The sequence below is a fragment of the Ailuropoda melanoleuca genome, chromosome 14, assembly GCF_002007445.2.
Source record: "Ailuropoda melanoleuca isolate Jingjing chromosome 14, ASM200744v2, whole genome shotgun sequence".
NCBI lineage: Eukaryota > Metazoa > Chordata > Mammalia > Carnivora > Ursidae > Ailuropoda > Ailuropoda melanoleuca.
The window spans coordinates 39,250,051-39,269,175 of NC_048231.1; the positions used below are offsets into that span (position 1 = coordinate 39,250,051).

The 19,125-nt window shown below is 42.1% G+C and overlaps 1 protein-coding gene across 3 annotated transcripts in view; it reads left to right on the forward strand.

The window, feature by feature from the left end:
* Positions 1-3: 3 nt before the first annotated feature.
* The window catches only part of TECPR2 (tectonin beta-propeller repeat containing 2), a 102,092-nt gene continuing 82,970 nt past the window's right edge, over positions 4-19,125 (forward strand). Inside the window, exons 1-3 of one of the 3 annotated variants that reach the window (XM_034642732.1) lie at positions 13-131; positions 7,677-7,819; positions 11,316-11,606. In XM_034642732.1, coding sequence (XP_034498623.1) covers positions 11,388-11,606 — 219 coding nt within the window. In that variant the 5' untranslated portion in view covers positions 13-131; positions 7,677-7,819; positions 11,316-11,387. The other 2 variants (XM_034642730.1, XM_019799281.2) reach the window with 2 other exon arrangements.

Here is a 19,125-nt window from a genome sequence, read left to right on the forward strand (position 1 = left end):
CCGGCCATCTCTCAGCGGTGCCGGCCCGGTTGCCCAGGAAACGGGCTCCCGGCAGCCCCCGCGGCCCGGAGCCGGTCCCCGCCTCCTCCGGCCGGGCCGGGCCAACGAGTCCGGAGGGGCCGCCGCGGGAGGTGAGTCCGGCAACGCCGCTGTCGGCCCCTCTGCCCCCGCCGTCCGGCCCGCGCCCCTTTCACGGCCTCCCCGCCGCCGCTCACGCCTCCCTCAGGCCGCCCTTCCCTGGCCTCGGCGCCTCAGGGGCGCACTGCCCGTCTCGCCCCCGTTCCCAGCCCCCGCGTCGCCCGCGCCCGGTGGCCGAGCCCGAATGCCGCAGAATTTGAGGCACCAGGGTGGGCGCCTGGCAGAAGCCAGCGGTCCGCCGAGGGCGGCGGTGGTGGTCCACGGGTGCTCGGCCCCCTGGCCTGCCGACACCATCCCCGGGCCCTCGCTCCTCCCACTCCGCGCCTTCCCTCCCCTCTGCCGCACCCTCGTCCTTCATCCCTCGGCCGTCATCCCTCATCCCTCTGCCCTTGTCCCTCGTTCCTCTTCCCTCTGCCTGCCGGCCGCAAGCGCGGCGTCTCAGGATTGACTTTGCGTTCGGTCCCCCGACCCTGCCAGTCCCGTCCCTTCCTCCGCGCACCGGCGCTGCTGGCACAGAGCTTGGCACGTACCCAGTAGATGCTCCGGAGGTGTTCGTTAAATGGATAAATGAAGAACTCTTCCCTCAGTGCTGCGTTAAGGCCTGGGAGGCAGAATAGGTACTGCGGCTTCAAGAGTGGGGTACCCAGGAGTCAGACCCGGATTCGGGTCACGGCACTGCCCCTTCCTAGCTGTGTGCTCGGGCAGGTGATACCATCTCGCTATGCTGCAGTTTCATCATCGGTAAAAGGAGATGATAAAGGTTTCTACCTCTGTTTTGGCGGGAGGATCAAAAGGGTCAGTGCCTGTGAAGTGCTAAGCACCGAGCCTGGCTCCTGATAGATTTCAGCAAGAGGTAGCCCTCCTGTAGTTACCCACATGCCCTGCTTCCGCTTCTCTTCCCCGCTCTGTGTTCTTCCTCACTTTATCGCTGAGACTCAGGAATCTTACTCTGTTCTGTTCCTTCTATTCCATCTGTTGGCAGAATGTGGGGTCCCAGCCTGGGCGCACACTTGCTTTACCTGCTGAAGTGATGAGTTGCACTTAGGGTTGACTCCATTCTTGTAAACCTAGCATGAACAGAATCTGGGAGTAAAGCCCCTGTATCTTGTGCAGCCACCATCGTCTCCTGGTCTGCTAAGCTGCAAGGCTTTTTGTACTCACTCTCCCACACCCAGCAGAGTGCGCCTTGATAAGCCTCTGACCTTGCGGTTTTTTTGATAGCGTAACTTATATCCCATGTTCATTCATTCACCAGGTATTATTATTGGGGTCCCTTCTATGTCAGCCACTTAATGGGTTCTAGGGATGCTGTGGTCCCAGTCCCTGCCCTCAGGGAGCTTTCTAACCAGAGAACCAGCCTGTGCAGGTATAGGGGATGCTCTGAGTTTTCAGGACTTGCTTTGAGACTGTGGCAGGGAAGATGGGTTCAGGACAGTCCTTCTGAAGGGGTGACTAGTAACTGGCTTGCTTAGGTCGAAGTTATTTTGTAGCCCCATTGTGTTTTTCAATAGAAGATTGGCTTCTACTGGATTTGTTTTTATTTTCTCCTAGAAAGATAACAAACACTTCAAGTTTGAGGAAGACTATTTTATATTAGCTTCTGTATAGTTTGGACAAAATGGCTCCTGGAACTTAGTGGGGAAAAAAGGAAACAGCATTAGAAAAAGCAGTTGATTGAACTTGAAAAAATGAAGGAAAGATCAGGTAACAGTTATACATAGAAGGAAAACAAGCTTTGGTGTCAAGCATGGAGAGATTTCTAGATGTAGGAAAGCACAAGGAGCTTGGTAGAATCAGGAGGGAGTAGTTAACAGCTCTTGTGAACTCAGGTAGAAGTGAGCAATTGTTCAAATTGTGTGTTCAGTTCAAACCAGTGTATTAGTTGGGCCTGGGCTTAAGAGACCAGTGCATTTTTGCATTTTTGCATATTGGTGGATGTAACTGAGGTAGAGTGGTCTTATATTTTGGGTTGTCATCTTTGGGGAATCTTGGCATAGTGTTTTGAGAGCTTAATTTAACAAATAGTTGTTGAGTGCTGATTGTACCATACTCTTTTGGTCATTGAAAGCACCACAAGGAGTGTAGACTGGAAGGACATGGGTGGAGACTACAGAGTCCGTTAGAGAAGCTAGAAAACAGATGATGGGCTGCTGTGTAATAATGAGGTGCTGAGTGTTCTCTGAAAGCAGAGAAAGACCAACTAAGGGTCAGAGGGAGTCTGCGAAGGTTTCCTAGGGGAGAACTAGTTCTTACAGGGTGTGGGGGGAGCAGGAAGGAAAGAGGGGGTCTTTGCAAAGACATACAGGTCATGGCGTGTTCAGGGACTGTGGCAGGAAGTCCACTGCAGCTGCAGTGTGGAGTGTGTGGAAGGAAGAGTGGCCTGGCATCAAGCGAGATACAGGCCATTTGTTTTCTAAAGATTTATGTATTTATTTGAGAGAGGGAGAGTGCAGGGGGAGGAGCAGAGGAGAGTGAATCTCAAGTAGACTCCATGCTGAGCCCAGAGCCCAACACGGGGCTCAATCTCACCACCCCGAGATCACGACCCGAGCTGCAATCAAGAGTCCGATGCTTAACTGACCGCCACCCAGGTGCTCCCAGACCATTTTTTTAAAAACGTTCCCCTTCCACGCTTTCATCAGGCTAGCCTGTGTGCACTGGATAGGCAGCCAACAGGTATGGCCGTAGGGAAGTGACAAAATTTCATCTGGAATGGGGCGCCTGGGTGGCACAGCGGTTAAGCATCTGCCTTCGGCTCAGGGCGTGATCCCGGCGTTATGGGATCGAGCCCCACATCAGGCTCTTCTGCTATGAGCCTGCTTCTTCCTCTCCCACTCCCCCTGCTTGTGTTCCCTCTCTCGCTGGCTGTCTCTATCTCTGTCCAATAAATAAATAAAATCTTAAAAAAAAAATTTCATCTGGAAGATAAATGACTGCTTCAGTCCCATTATGCTCAGCTGCGAGATTTTAACACTTAAAAGAATGATAGATGTTGTAGCCAGACTTTAAAAATAGATTGTACAACAGGGATACTAATTGTCTTCCTAGAGATTTTGCAGACAATCCTCAAACCATTTGAGTTGTAGACTGCTCTTGCAATTCATGGTTCCTGTAGTACTAAGTGAATTATTTAGACTATGTATTGATATCCTTGCTCCAGTTTTGAAAAACTGCCCACCAAGGGGGCATTAGGGTGCTGTCAGTCAGCATGAAGATCAGCTGACCCCCTTGCAGGTGTAGGGGGTTGATGGTAGGTACCACCGGGGGAGGGAAGCATCCTGACTAGAAGACTGTTGCAGAGTGGTGTTTTGTCTTTTTAATGGAAATATTTCTGACTAAGGAGGCATTATTGATTTTAAGATTGGATTGAGAATATTCTTTTGCAGTGAGACCTGAAGTTAACATTTTATTATTCATTCAACAAATTTTTGTTGCATATCTACTCTGTGCCAAAGATATTGTTAGGTGCCAGGCTTTTCATTTGTTGCTTATATTTTCATGAGTGGTGATCATTAAACTGCTTAGTAAATAAAGGGGCTAAAGTTTGTGGTGAGAATGTGAAGGAAGTACACAAGGTGACATTACAGGGAGGAGGGGCCGATGGACTGCAAGCGGTCTGCTCAGGGAGGCCCTTTGTGAAGCCAGGTTTGTGGGTGAGATGAAAGATCACTGGAGTAGGGGGAATAGAGGTCTGAGGAGGGAAACAATGGGTCAGTGAAGCAGGAGCTTGGCAGGCAGGTGGGGAGGGACAGGGATGTGAGGGGGGAGCCAGGAAGGGTGCACAGAGCCTTATGTAGGCCACTGAGAGGCATTGGGTTTTTCTGGGAGAACTGGGGAACCCCTGAAGAATTTTGAATAGTATGGGTAGTATGAGACCCACCCATTTCTCTTTCAAAGAACTCTTATTAAAAAAAAAAGAGAGAGAGACTTTATTTTTTCAGAGCAGTTTTAGGTTCACAGCAAAGTCGAAGGTGCACATTTCTTATATGCTCCCGCCCCTACACATTCAAGGCCTCCCCCAGTGTCAGCATTAGAACGTTTGTTACAATTGATGAACCTACATTGACACATCATAATCAACCAGAGTCCGTCATTTACTTTAGGGCTCACTTTTGGACGTGTACATCGTGTGGGTTTGAACAAATGTATCATGACATGTGTCTGTCATTATGGTGTCAGTATTTTCACTGCCCTAAAAATCTGTGCTTTTGTTTATTCAGTTTATTCATCCCTTCCCCTCCCCCCACAACCCCTGTCAGCCGTTGATGATCTACTGTCTCCATAGTTTTGCCTTTTCCAGAATGTTAACATTGTTGGAATAATACATGATGTAGCCATTTCAGATTGGCTTCTTTCGCTTAGTAATGTGCATTTAAGGTTCCTCTCTCTCATGATTTAATAGCCCATGTCTTTTTAATGCTGAATAACATTCCAACGTCTGAATGTATTTATACATTCACCTACTAAAGGACATCTTAGTTGCTTACAAGTTTTGACAATTATGAATAAAGCTGATATAAATATCTGGGTGAAGATTTGTATGTGAACATACATTTTCAACTCCTTTGGATAAATACCAAGGAATGTAATTGCTGCATGATAAGATTATGTTTAGTTTAGTTGTTTTGTTTTGTTTTTTTTTAAAGTAGGTTCTGTGTCCAGTATGGGGCTTGAACTCACAACCCCAAAATCAAGAGTTGCATGCTCTACAGACTGTGCCAGCTAGGTACCCCAGGTTATGTTTAGTTTTGTAAAAGAGCAAACAAAACACCAAATTGTCTTCCAAAGTGACTGTATCATTTCATATACCCACCAGCAATGAATGAGAGTCGGTGTTGGGGATTTTGGTGTTGTCAGTGTTGGTGTTGTCAGTGTTCGGGATTTTGGCTATTCTAATAGGCATGTATCTCATTTTAATTTGCATTTCCCTGATGACATGATATAGAACACCTTGTCATATGCTTATTTGCCATCTGTATATCTTCTCTGGCTAGGTGTCTACTAGGTCTTTGGCCCATTTTTTAATTGGGTTGTTTCTTATTGTTGAGTTTTAAGAGTTCTTTGTATATTTTGGGTAACAGCTCTTTGTCAAATGTGTCTTTTGCAAATATTTTCTCCCAGTCTGGCTTGTCTTCTTATTCCCTTGAGATTGTCTTTTGCAGAGCTTTTTAGTTTTAATGAAGTCTAGCTTATCAATTATTTCTTTCATGGATCATGTCTTTGGTGTTGTATGTAAAATATCATCACCATACTCAAAGTCATCCATGTTTTTGCTTTTGTTGTCTTTTTTTTTTAAGATTCTATTTATTTGAGAGTGAGAGTGAGAGAGCGAGTGAGAGAGCACAAGCAGGGGGAACGGCAGAGGGAAAGGGAGAAGTAGGCTCCCCACTGAGCAGGGAGTCCGACACAGGATTCAATCCCAGGACCCCAGGATCATGACCGAAGGCAGACACTTAACTGACTAAGCCACGCAGGTGCCCCTCTCCCATGTTTACTTGTAGGAGTTTTATAGTTTTGTGTTTTACATTTAAGCCTATGATCCATTTTGAGTTAATTTTTGTGAAGGGTGTAAAGTCTGTGTCTAGATTCCTTTTTTTTTTTTTACACGTGGATGTCCAGTTGTTCCAGCACCATTTGTTGAAAAGACTGTCACTGCTCCATTTATTGCCTTTGCTCCTTTGTCAGGGATCAGTTAACTATATTTGTGTGAGTCTATTTCTGGGTTCTCTATTTTGTTCTGTTGATTTATTTGTCCTTTTGCCAATACCACACTGTCTTGATTACTGTAGCTTTATAATATGTTTGGCAGTTGGGTAGTATCAGTCCTCCAGCTTTGTTCTTCTCCTTCAATATTGTGTTGGCTATTCTGGTTCTTTGACTCTCTATAAAACTTTAAAATAGTTTTGTTGATATCCACAAAATAATTTGCCTGGAATTTTGATTGGGATTGCATCGAATGTGTAGAGCAAATTGGGAAGAATTAACATCTGGACAATAGGGTATCTTCCTGTCTATGAACATGGGATGTCTTTCCATTTATTTAGTTCTCTGATCTTGTTCATGAGAGTTTTGTAGTTTTCTTCATATTGATCTTACACATATTTTGTTAGATTTATATATATATATGTATTTCAATTTGGGGAATGCTAATGTAAATGGAATTGTGTTATTAATTTCAAATTCCATATGTTCATAGCTGCTATATAGGAAAGCAGTTAACTTTTATATGTTAAGTTCTATTGTAACCTTGCTATAATTGCTTATTACTGTCAGGAGTTTTTTGTTGATTCTTTCAGACGTTCTACATAGATGATCGTGTTATCTGCAAACAAAGTTTTATTTCTTCCTTCCTAAAATGTATACTCTTTATTTCTTTTTCTTGTCTAATTGCGTTAGCTGGAACTTCCAGTATGATGTTGAAAAGGAGAGGTGATGTGGGGAGGTCCTTCACTTGTACTTGATCTTCCTGGGGAAGCTTTAAGTGTCTCACCATTAAGTATGATGTTAGCTATTGCTTTTTGTAGATATTCCTTGTCAGGTTGAGGAAATTCCCCTCTATTCCTAGTTTACGGAAGTTTTTAGAATAAATGGGTTTTGGACAACTGTTTGTTCTTTTTTATAAAAGTTTGAGATATAGTTTACATACTATATAATTTACCCATTTTAAGTGTAAATTCAATGGTTTTTAGTATATCATAGAGATATGTAACCATCAATACAATCAATTTTAGAACTTTGTCATCAGTCTTAAACCCCATACCATTTAGCAGTCACCCTCACCCCTACTCCCATCTTCTAACCCTAGGCAGTCACTGATTTACTTTCTGTTTGTATAGGTTTGCTTTTTCTTAGCATTTTGTATAAATGGAATCAATATGTGGTTTTGTGTGTCTGGTGTCTTTCACTTAGCATGTTTTCAAGGTTCATGATGTTGTACCATGTATCAGAACTTCATTCCTTTTTATTGTTGATTAACATTCCATTGTATGGTTATACTGTTATTTTGTTTTGATGGATGATTTGATGAACAAGTGATGGACAGTACTTTTTACCTTTAATATTATTACCTTCATAATATTTTTGTGTAGATGTATGATTGCATTTCTTCTGGATATACACCTAGGAGTACAGTTGCTGGGTCACGTGGTAACTCTGTGTTTAACTGCTAGACTTTTTCATAGTGGCTGCATCATCATTTTATTTTCTACCAGCAGTGTATGAGGATTTCAGTTTCTTTGCATTCTTGTTAATACATATCTGTTTTTTTTTATTATAGCGGTCTTAGTATTTAAAGTGATAGCTCATTGTGGTTTTATTTTGCATTTCCCTGATGATTAATGATGGTGAGCATCTTTACTGTGTTTATTGGCCATTTTTATGTCTTCTTTGGAGAAATGTCTATTCAGATCCTTTGCCCAGTTAAGAATTGTTTTTTTATTATTGAGGTTTAAGAGTTCTTTATATATTCTGGGTACAAATGCTGTATCAGATATGTGATTAACAAATATTTTTCCCAACTCTGTGAGTTGTCTTTTCAGTGTCTTGGTGGTGTTTTTTGGAGCACAGAAGTTTTTAATTTTGATGAAGTCACAGAATTCTTTCTGTGTGTATGAGCACAGCTTCTATAGGTCAGATGTGGAAGCAGGAGAGCAGTCATTAGAAGAATGTTGAAGAGCTTCAGGTGAGATGTGTGATGGCTTCATCTTGGGCATGGCCACAGAGATGGTGAGAAGGGGCCAGGTGAAAGGTAGGTTAGGAGATATAGCAAATGGAATGAGGTGAGGGGCTGTTGTAAGGGTGAAGGAGAGGGAGAAGTCAGGGATGAATGCTAGGATTTTAGCTCGAAAAATTGACTCAAAATTTGATTATACTGCCCATTATCTGCCACAGAAGTATGATAATTTTTAATCCCTGCTGGGACCTGGCAAGTGAGGGAGGGATCCTTATACATTTTTGAAGTTGATAGTATTATCATTAATTGTGCCAAGAGATGATTCCAGGGACTCTGACCTTCCATATTATCCATTAATACCTCCTAAGCCACCACAGATAAACATGTAATCCGAATTAGAATAGTGTGCCTCCCTGCAAGTGAGTTTCAAGGTAAATCCTCGGCCCTCTTCTAACCAGACTGCAGTCTCAAATCCCCTCCTGTATGGAGATTATGGAGCTATCAGTGAATAGTATCAAATCAAGTGAATTAATTTTTAAGATGTAAATGTCATAATTTGACAAAGCTACTTTGTGGAAAATGACTTTTAAAGGAGGAAATATTACCAGCTGACATTTGTGAAGTGCTTAGTATTTCCACTTGCTTCCTAGGAGATCTTGTCTACTAAAGCAGAAATTAAGACATTTTGGTTAGGAAAATTTTGGTTTATGTATACGGTGTGTCCTCTGCAGTTTTTCTATAGAGTCATTAAGAATCATGTTCTAGGGGAATATTGAATGACATGGCAAATGCTTGTGATTTATTAAGTGTGTGTCTGCACACGAGTGTGTGGCTATTTGTATGTATAGCATATCTCTACAAGGGGATTATGAGTGGCATTTATTTAGTTCTTTGTAATTTTCTGTATTCCAGTTTTGTTTTGTTTTTTTTTTTAAAGGTTTTATTTATTTATTTGACAGAGACAGCCAGTGAGAGAGGGAACACAAGCAGAGGGAGTGGGAGAGGAAGAAGCAGGCTCATAGCAGAGGAGCCTGATGTGGGGCTCGATCCCATAACGCCGGGATCACTCCCTGAGCCGAAGGCAGATGCTTAACCGCTGTGCCACCCAGGCGCCCCTGTATTCCAGTTTTTTGACAGTAAACATTTATAACTGTTGTAAAAGAAGATTTCTTTTTGAAAACATTATGTAAATTATGGCTTATCAATGTGTTCGCATGCACAGACCCATTGAGGAAATAAAGCCTTTCCTGCTCCTATGCTGCCCTTATACTTGAAGATGGAAAGAAGATTGTTGAAATGGGAGTACCTTCCTCATCTATAAAATGGAGATAACAGTGGTCCCAACCTCCTAGGATTTTTTGTGAGGATTTCACGAGTTATTGTGCTAAGGGTAGTTTTGTGATGTAACATCATTAGCTGTTACCATTACTGCTGCTCTTGTTACTGTCTTGGTGTTCGTGTCCCATGTCCTTAAATGACCTACCTCCTTTCCCACGGTGCCTGTCAGCAACTGTTCTCACTTGAGTTTGCCTAAAAGCCATTTCATTTTCATTTGATTCCTGCACCACGCAGGCCGTGCCCACCTTTCTGGAGTACTGGCGTAGACCAAAGATTGCTCTTGCTCTTTAAAAGTCCCAAGTTTATGAGCTGTGCTGCCGTATGCACAGAACCAGCACTCACCATCCAGATGCCTTTTGCACTAGGCATGTAAAGCTATGGGAGCTTGGGCAAATTCCTGAATCTCCCAGAGCTTCAGCCTCTGCTACAAGAGGGTGTATTAGTGAGTTTTCTTCTCCTTCATATCGAGGGATATGATCTTCTTATTACCTTTAGGAGAGCTCTCATGAGTTACCCTGTTTGCTTCACTGTATTGACTGTTGTGATTATCAAACAAAACAGGAGTCTAAAAACACTTGGAACACTGGATATGCCATTATAGATCCAGCATCGAATTGGGGTCATATTGAAGAAAAGATGATATTTTGCTGGTTTTCATTCTTGTCACTCATTCCTTCCTTGCAAATTTTCCTTTCATATAACTCATTTATCTATTCAGTAAATACTTACTGAGTGCCTGTGATATGCCTGATCCTTTTCTAGGTGCTGGGGGCTACAGGGGTGAGTGGAGCAAATGTGGGTCCTATTCCTGTGGGCCTTACAGACCAGTGATAGTAGCAGGGGTCAATCAGAGATCGCCTGTCAACAGCAAAGAAAAAGGATATGTGAGAAAGTAAAGCAGGGAGGGGGGAATAGAGAGTGCTCAATGGTAGTGGTGGGAAGCCCACACAGGCGGTGGGCAGGTGGGACCTTGTGGCGAAGGGGACATTTTAGCAGAGACCTACATGCTGAGAAGAAGCAAAATCTGAGGGACATTTGGAGAAAGAGCATTCCAGGTAGAAGGAACAGCCAATGCAAGGGCCTGTGGGTGAGAATGAATTGGGTGGGAGTTTTATTATAACAGAACTTGGAAGTTGGTCGGTCAACTCTATAGAAGTATAAAACACACAGTTCCAACAGACCACAAATCCAGCATCCCAACAAGTTTTTACTAGAGGGTCTTAAAAGTCTTCATGGAACCGAAGGAGTAAAATACCCCTCCAGCTCTAATCAGGAACAGAGCACCCACCTGTAGCTGCTGCTTGTCTGTCAGCTGTGACTATGGGATTGGAAAGGCCCAGGACCTGGAGGGAGAAGACCTAGATTCAGGTTTGGCTGTGTGGTCTTGGGCAAGTCTTGTGGCCCTTGGGTCCTTAGTACCTTCCTTTCAAAGTTGGGGATGACACCACTGATCTTATAGGTAGGGTAAGGATTGAACGAGTGACTGAGCACATCATAAATTACAACGTGCTGTGTGAGGACTGAGTACCTTTATCGAGGGAAGCTTTGAATTCAGAGTGCCAGGAGGTATTGGTCTCACTGTGGAACACTTGTGTAACTGAGGCTCTGGGCATCAAGCAGCTGCTGGCATCCAGCTGGGGGACGTGTTTCTCTGTTGTCTCAACCCAGTGAGGGTGTTTCTCCATCAGGATTGGTTCATTGTTCTGGTACAGTGTCTTTAATATTTCTCTTTTCCACATTCCATCCTTCCTAGTGGGCTTCATAGTTCAGGATGTTTCCAGTGAAGACTTTCTACCTTGCTCCCTCCCTCTCCTCATCAGGACCCACAGATAGCACTAATCACATGTGGTTTTATGTATCTTCACCGTTTCTTTTGCCTGCCTGGCTAGTTCATAAACTACTTGAGAATAAGAACTGTGTTTAATTTTCTTTCCATTCCTCCATAGTACTTAGCACGATGTAAATTACAGGGGCCAGTACCTATTGAGGTGCCCCTTGAATTAAAATGCTCAAAGTGATCTTAATGAAACTGGTTTACTTTCTCCATTCAGTTAAGCTCCACCTATAATTTTTACCCACCTGCAAGTTCCTTGATCCCAATGTTAAACATGACTTCTCTTTTTTCGACGACTAGACATCGAAAGAATTATAATGCCTTGTTCTTTAGCCCCCAGGCTTCCCCAGATGCCAAGTAAACATTCCTTTTCCTGCCCGAAGATCATCTGTGAAAACCTTGGCCATGGCATCGATGTCAGAGCCTGTTACATTCAGAGAGTTCTGCCCCTTGTACTATCTCCTCAGTGCCATCCCCGCAAAGGTCCAGAAGGGTTTCCGCTCTCTTGCGGTCTACCTCACCGCTCTCGATGCCAGCGGGGACTACATCGCGGTGGGCAGCAGCACCGGCATGCTCTACCTGTACTGCAGGCGCTTCAACCAGATGAAGAAGTACAACTTCGAGGTGAGTCTTGCTTTCTTTACTTCTCAGCACGCAGGCATCGTGGCTAGCATTTGACATGCTCGTGTGTTCTAGGATGGGGTGATTTACTTCGGATTTGGCCTTAGTATCTCACCCAAACAATACTTTAAAACCATCTTTAATTGAAGTGGAATATAACTAAAATTATTTTTTTTAACTTTTTTTCCCCTGCCTCCAAAAATCTAGCATCACTTTAAAAGAAAACATTTTAGTGTTTAACATGTAATAGAAACCTTTGGAAGTAGGTATTTTCTTTTACATATTTTGTTTCTCAAAGTACCTTGACTGACTCAGTTAAATCTCTAGTTTTTCTGCTGAAATTATTATTAAAAAAAAAGATGAGTATCAATATCGGCTGGCTGCTAGAACAGGTGCGTCTTAAATAAGATCATTCTGGAGAGCACTGCCGTTGGGATCCCAGCTAACCTCTGTTCCCTGTTGCTTGACTTCAGGCCTGCCATGTCTGTGTATTGTAGATGCTGGTAGGCACCAAGTATTGACGGAGCATCATTGAGTTCACCCACTTAGTCAATATCTGTGGTTTATTGAGTTCGTGGCTTTTGTGAGAAACTCAAAGGTAACTGAACTGTGGCTCCTCCCTCATGGCCTGTGGGTCTCTGCTCTGTCTGTGGTTAGTAGGCTTTTATGGACCAAGACAAGGCTTTTGTGTTTAAGTGAAATGCTTACAAACATCTGTATTTTAATAAATATTCAACTTAATTAAAGTTTTAATTTAAAAAGTTAGTTTTTCTTGGAGCACCTGGGTGGCTCAGTCAGTTAAGTGTCTGACTCTTGACTTTGGCTCAGGTCACCATCCCAGGGCTGTGAGATCAAGCCCCCACGTAGGGCTCCATGCTGGGCGTGGAGACTGCTTAAGATTCTCTCTCTCCCTCTCCTTCTGCCCTCCATACTACTTGCGCTTGTGCATGCACTCTCTCTGTCTTAAAAAAAGTTTTTCTTAAGCCTTTATACTCAATTTAAAATAACAGAAATGGCTAGCATGCATATAGCACTAACTATATGCCAGGAATTATTCTAAACTTTTGCGTATATTAACTCATTTCATCCTTGCAAAAACTCTATGAGCCAGATATTATTTTATCATACTCATTTTACCAGGGAGACAACTCAAGCATGGAGAGTTAAGTAACTTACCCAAGTCAGGCATTCAGTAAGTGGTAGCACCATTGTCTGAACTTGGGTACATTGCCTCTAGAGTTTATATTAATGTTCTTGTATAAAAACTATTGCTATTTCTATTTTTGCTTATTAGCGCATGCATTTAACTGATTAAATTCTCCAAACATTTAAGACCATTTCATAGTTAATCTTTGAAAATATAGTTATGAATTAATATATCTGAAACTTCTCAAATACTACAAATAGTTAACAAGGACTGCTTATGAATCTGTCAGCAAACCCATAACAGTATAAACCAAAGAAAGCCCTACCCAGATACATCATAATTAAACTGTTAAAAACAAAGAAAAATATTAAAAGTAGCCACAGAAAAATGACACATTACTTGTAGGGAATAATGATTTGAATGATTGAAGATTTCTCCTCAGAAAGCACAGAGGCTAGAAGATAGTGGTATAACATTTTTAAAGTACTGAAAGAAAAGACTTGTCAATTTAGAATTCTTTGCCTAGTGAAAATATCTATCAGGAAAGAACGTGAAATAAAAATGTTCTCAGCTGAAAGAAAACTAAGGGGATTTGTTAGGAGGAGGTCTGCTCCAAAATAATTGTGTCAGGAAGTTCTTTAGACAAAAGGGAAATGATACCAGAAGGAGACTTGGAACGTTAGTAATGAAGGAAGCATAATAGTAAATATCTGGGTAAATAGGATAGGCTGTTTCTCTCCTCTTGAGTTCTTTAAAGTAATTTGACAGCAAAAACTACAGCATTGTTTGTAATATAAGAGGGGAGATTAAGGGAACTATATAGTGATAAGTTTTCTGCATTCTACCTGAAGAGGTAAAATATTGAGTCTAAATAGATTTTGAAAAGTTAAATACATAAAATTGTAATCCCTAGAGCAACCACTAAAAAACCCTATACAACATGGTATAGTAAAAATTGCTGTAAACAAGAGAGAATTTTTTAAAATGTTCAAACAACTCACAGGAAAACAAGAAAGGGGAAACAGAAGAAGGAAAAACAGAAGGAACAGATGGAAAATGATAGACCTAATTAAAACACATCAATAATTAGATTAAATGGAAATGATCTATAAATATCAGTTAAAAGAAGTTACTGGAATAGAGAAAAAATCATGAACAAACTATATGTTTTCCATAAGAAAATTCAAACTTCAGGGGCGCCTGGGTGGCACAGCGGTTAAGCATCTGCCTTCGGCTCAGGGCGTGATCCCGGCGTTATGGGATGGAGTCCCACATCGGGCTCCTCCGCTGGGAGCCTGCTTCTTCCTCTCCCACTCCCCCTGCTTGTGTTCCCTCTCTCTGGCTGTCTCTATCTCTGTCAAATAAATAAATAAAATCTTTAAAAAAAAAAAAAAAAGAAAATTCAAACTTCATGATACAGATAGGTGTAAATTAAAGGATGGAAAGAGAGGTGTCATGTAAATGCTAATTACAAGAAAGTTGGAGTGGCTATATTAATGTCAAAGTATTTTGAGCAAAGAAATAACTAAGGAAAAAGAGAGCCATTATGTAATGGTAAAAGGGCCAGTTAGCCAAGAATTGACACAGCAGTCTTCAGTGTGTGTGCATTTTAACAACATAGCTCTGCAGTATACGAAGCAAAAACTGTCATAACTGAAAGGAGAAATAGAGAAATCGACGATTCTAGTTGGAGACTTCAACAGTCCTCTTTCAGCGGTAGAAGGAGTTGACAGAAAATCAACAAGAATATAGAAGAGCTGAGTGGTGTCATCAGCCAACACTGTCTGATTGACTTTTACAGAATGTTCCACCTTACAGCCACTGAGGATGAGCTCTAAGTGAACATGGAACACTCGCTGAGACCATATTCTGGGTCATCAGACACATCTCAACAAGTTCAAATTAGAGCAGACTTTTCAGGTTTTCTCTGTTTTACCTTGTAATCTCACTTTTTATGAAGTGCAATTTACATGAAGTATACAAATCTCAAATATACAATTTGATGAATTAGTGTATGTATACACCTGTGTAATCACCTAGATCGAGATATAGAACGTTTTCAGCAGTCTAGTAGACTCTGTTGTATTGGCTCCCAATTAGTATTCCTCTCCCAGGCAACTACTCTTCTGATCTCTAACACTATAGAGTAGTTTTGCCAGCCCCTTACGTTTTTTCCCCCCAAGATTTTATTTATTTATTTGAGAGAGAGAGAAAGAGAGAGAATGCACACGCAGGGGGAGGGGCTGAGGGAGAGGGAGAAGCAGACTCCTCGCTGAGTGCGGAGCCCAACGAGGGGCTTGATCCCAGGACCCCAAGATCGTGACCTGAGCCGAAGATAGACACTTAACCGACTGAGCCAGCCAGGCATCCCAGTCCCTTAGGTTTTAGCTCACTATTAGGTAATCTTTGGCATTGAAGTTTAGTGTTGGAGTGTGTGTGTGTGTGTGTGTGTGTGTGTGTGTGTGTTCCAGAAAGTATATTTGGATGGAACTGGAATACGGAACAGGGCATGGAGCAGCGTGAGTTAGGGCCAGAAAGGCGGACAAGGTCTCCCACATGACACTGTAGGCTAGAACCTGCTTCTGGGGTCAGCTCTGGGTCCCTCATGGGCTGTGTGGGGAAGGTGCTAGGGGCCCCTTGCTCAGGTCGCATTGCAACCCAGTTCTCTTTTATAAAAAACATGTGTCTCATTGATCACCAGTTTATTGTCCTTTTTTTTTTTTTACTTTACTATGTAACTTTTTTTTAAATTTCAGCCTCCACGCTCAAAAAAAACTTAAGGAAACAAGAGTTTAGTGTTCCCCAGAATGAAACTACAATTTATACCTAATTGCCTGTTCTATAGTTTTACCTAGAATTAGTTTTCTGTTTATCATATGATGAGTCCTATGAGCTTTGAAAGAAAGTGATATGCTAGGACAACCTGTGCAGGGATGACCAGAATTTGAAAGAATCTAATACAAATTCTTGGAACCAGCACACGATGACGGGACTCCAGGAAAAATCCCATGATTTTCTCTTACTGAGGGATCAGAAAAAAAATGTACTTTACTGGGGCTAAAATCCATACTTGCGCAGCTCTGAGTATCAAAAGCATTTTTCAAGCATCCATTTGGTATAGAACACAAACCTATAATTGTGGAAAATCACAAAGGAAGTGCAAAATAAAAATTCTGTTTTGGAAAGAACACAATTTGGAGTTAGATTATTAGGGTGTGGAAAGAAAGCTAAATATCTGTATAGAAAGATCTAGAGAAGGGGCGCCTGGGTGGCTCCGTCGTTAAGCGTCTGCCTTCGGCTCAGGGCGTGATCCCACAGTCCTGGGATCGAGCCCCACATCAGGCTCCTCCACTAGGAGCCTGCTTCTTCCTCTCCCACTCCCCCTGCTCGTGTTCCCTCTCTCGCTGGCTGTCTCTCTCTCTGTCAAATAAACAAATACAATCTTAAAAAAAAGAAAGAAAGATCAATCGATCGATCTAGAGGAGTACCCCTGAGTGTCCACTGATGATTCTCTCACAAGTATGGGGGCTGAGAATAGGCTAAGGTAAGGGAGGGAGTATGAAGAAGTATCTTTTTGTTTTCTTTAAATACTGTGGAATTAATAGAATTTTTTGTTAACAAGAATGTTTTCATATATTACTTGTGTAAACACAACAGCACAAAGATCTGTTTTGAGCTTTGGCTGTCAGTCATTAGCTACATGATCTTAGAGACTGATTAACTAAGTTATTGTTTTTGTCATTTTTGTCTTCGGAGCTGGCTGGGTCTTATAATAATTTGGTACAATTGCCATGTTTTTCAGACAAAGAAATGGTAAGATAGCTGCTTACCTAACCATTAGGCTCACTTCCTGTGAGAGAAGGCAGGGCTGCCCCAAAGTCTGATTTAGGAGATGATAGAAATCAGAGTCAGGGTCTCTGGAGTTTTCAAGTGAGAACTGAGAGATGCAGTAGCTAGGTTCATTTGGGGGAAATCTAAGATTTTATGGGAAGGTAAATAAAAATGAGTTAGTTTACCCTATAATAAACCCATGTATGGCATGGATGAAAGATCATGTTTTTAAATGAAGTTATGTTTCTAAAGAAGAAAGCGGACCTTAAATGTGCTAAATACAGCCTGTCATGTGTTTTCAAGAATAATGCTTTTGGAAACCTTTTTTTTCTGCACAGGTTAGTGGGAGAGGGCAGATGGAGACATGAAAAGTTCTTCTAGCTCGTGCCAAAAGCACTAAGGAACTGTGAGGAGCTAATAACAAGTATAAAAATGTTATAAGCTTGTGAAATGTATGATGTGACATACATAATAGACCAGAAAGATAACTTGCCCTGAGCTGCTCATTTTGTTTTGAAAGTAATTGCATGATCTTTCTTCTTAGCATTCAGCAAGTTGTGGAAATTTTGTGGATTTGCCCTCAGAACCTTTGCACTAACTACAGCAATGCTAGTTCTCATGTCCGCGGCTTATCCACCCTTGCTGTCTCTGTGAAGTCATTCAAGAAGTCTCCAGTGCTTACCGTGTACTAGGCCCGTTTTAGGTACTGGAGAGGCAATGCAGACGATGGTAGGCAGGGCCCCTGTGCTCAGGGAGCTTAGAGTCTAATGGGGAGCCAGAAAAATGAGGTGATATCAACACAAACAAGAAGGGAGAAGCCTGAGGGGAAAACAAACCAGAGGGGGGGTGAGGAGAGCCCGCAGGAGTGGTTGCAGTTTTAAATAGGAAGTTCAGGGAAGGGCTCACTGAGCAGGTAAGAACTGAGACTGAAGACAGTGAGCAGCATCCATGCTGGAAACATCTGGGGTAGAGTGCTTGGGGTGGGAGGAGGGAGTGGCCTGCGTATGGGAAGTGTCTGCAGTGTTTTCCAGTTAGAAAGCTCACATTTCAGAATGGTATGAATGTTTCCTTGACTTTTACCTGGTGTATTTTTTTTTTTAAGATTTTTATTTATTTATTCGACAGAGATAGAAACAGCCAGCGAGAGAGGGAACACAAGCAGGGGGAGTGGGAGAGGAAGAAGCAGGCTCACAGCGGAGGAGCCTGATGTGGGGCTCGATTCCATAACGCTGGGATCACGCCCTGAGCCGAAGGCAGACGCTTAACCGCTGTGCCACCCAGGCGCCCCTACCTGGTGTATTTTTTAAAGTGTTGCAGAAATGAGAGTTTTCATCTCACCACATCAGCCAATAGTGCATTTGCCTTATGGCTTCCCTTGTCATTCCCTATGGAAGTCACGCTTAGGCCCGTTGATTAGGATCCCTACAGTATAGGGTTTCACTGGTGTACTTCTCAGCACGGATTGCTTCAGTTATTGGCTAATGGTAATTTAAAATTGTATTTGCAATTGTAAAGAGTCAAGAAGAGTGAAGACAGTAGTGGAAAAGAAAAGATGGGAGAAGTTGCACTATCAGGTTAGCAAGACTTATAAACCTTCAGTAATTAAGCTGAATGTGGTTATTAGCACAAGAATAGGTAAGGAGGTCAATGGGACAGAATAAAGAAGCCAGAAAATCCACATACACGTAACTCATAAACGCTTGAGTTTTTGCGAAGGTGATATTACAGAGTTTTTAGTAAATGGTGTGGGACATTTAGATATGAGTATTTGGGGGAAAAGTGAAATGTGATTCCTATCTCACTTCATATGCTTCTTTTGTCTTAGTGCTTTAACTGCAGTGTACCATGGTCTCCGCTGCTGAGACTTAGCTGGCTAATTGTTTCCTTTATAGGTAATCTGCCCCTATCTCTCCCTAAGATCTTCTCTGGTGGTAGAGTCCCAGGCCCTAGGGACTTCCTTCAAGTCCAGTAGATGTTCCCTACTCCAGTCTGTCCTATGGAGTAAAGGAAATTATTCCAGAAAAGCAATGTTTTTGTTTGACTTTAGATCATTAAACAGTTACATAATTATTTAAACTGTGCTTCTTTGTTAGTAAAAGAAGGATAAAAGTGAAACAATTCTTAGGAATTTAATAAATTCATATCTTGTGTCTTTTTAAATATTTCTGAGTATTTCAGATCTATTAGCTATTTCATGCTAGCAGTTTTGACTAAAGGTTAAGCTGTGGCATATCAAAAGAAGCTCATAAAGAAGGCTTTGTCAGACTTCACAGTTCCCATGAGCTTACTCACAAAGAACACTTCCCCTTCATGCAGTTTTGTCTTGTGTATAAAGGGAAAACGGCCTGCCAGGGAGCCCAAGGAGGTTGGCTGAATGCTGTCCTAATGCTAAAGTGTTTGTCCAGAAAATCATTACTGGCGTCTTTCAAATCAATTTTTTTTTCCTTAAATTTTTTTATGATTGGATTTCCATTTGAGGAGATTAAGTTGCCACAGGGCAACAAGAAGTGCTCCCTAGCAGCTTGGAAGTGAGGGAAATGTTAG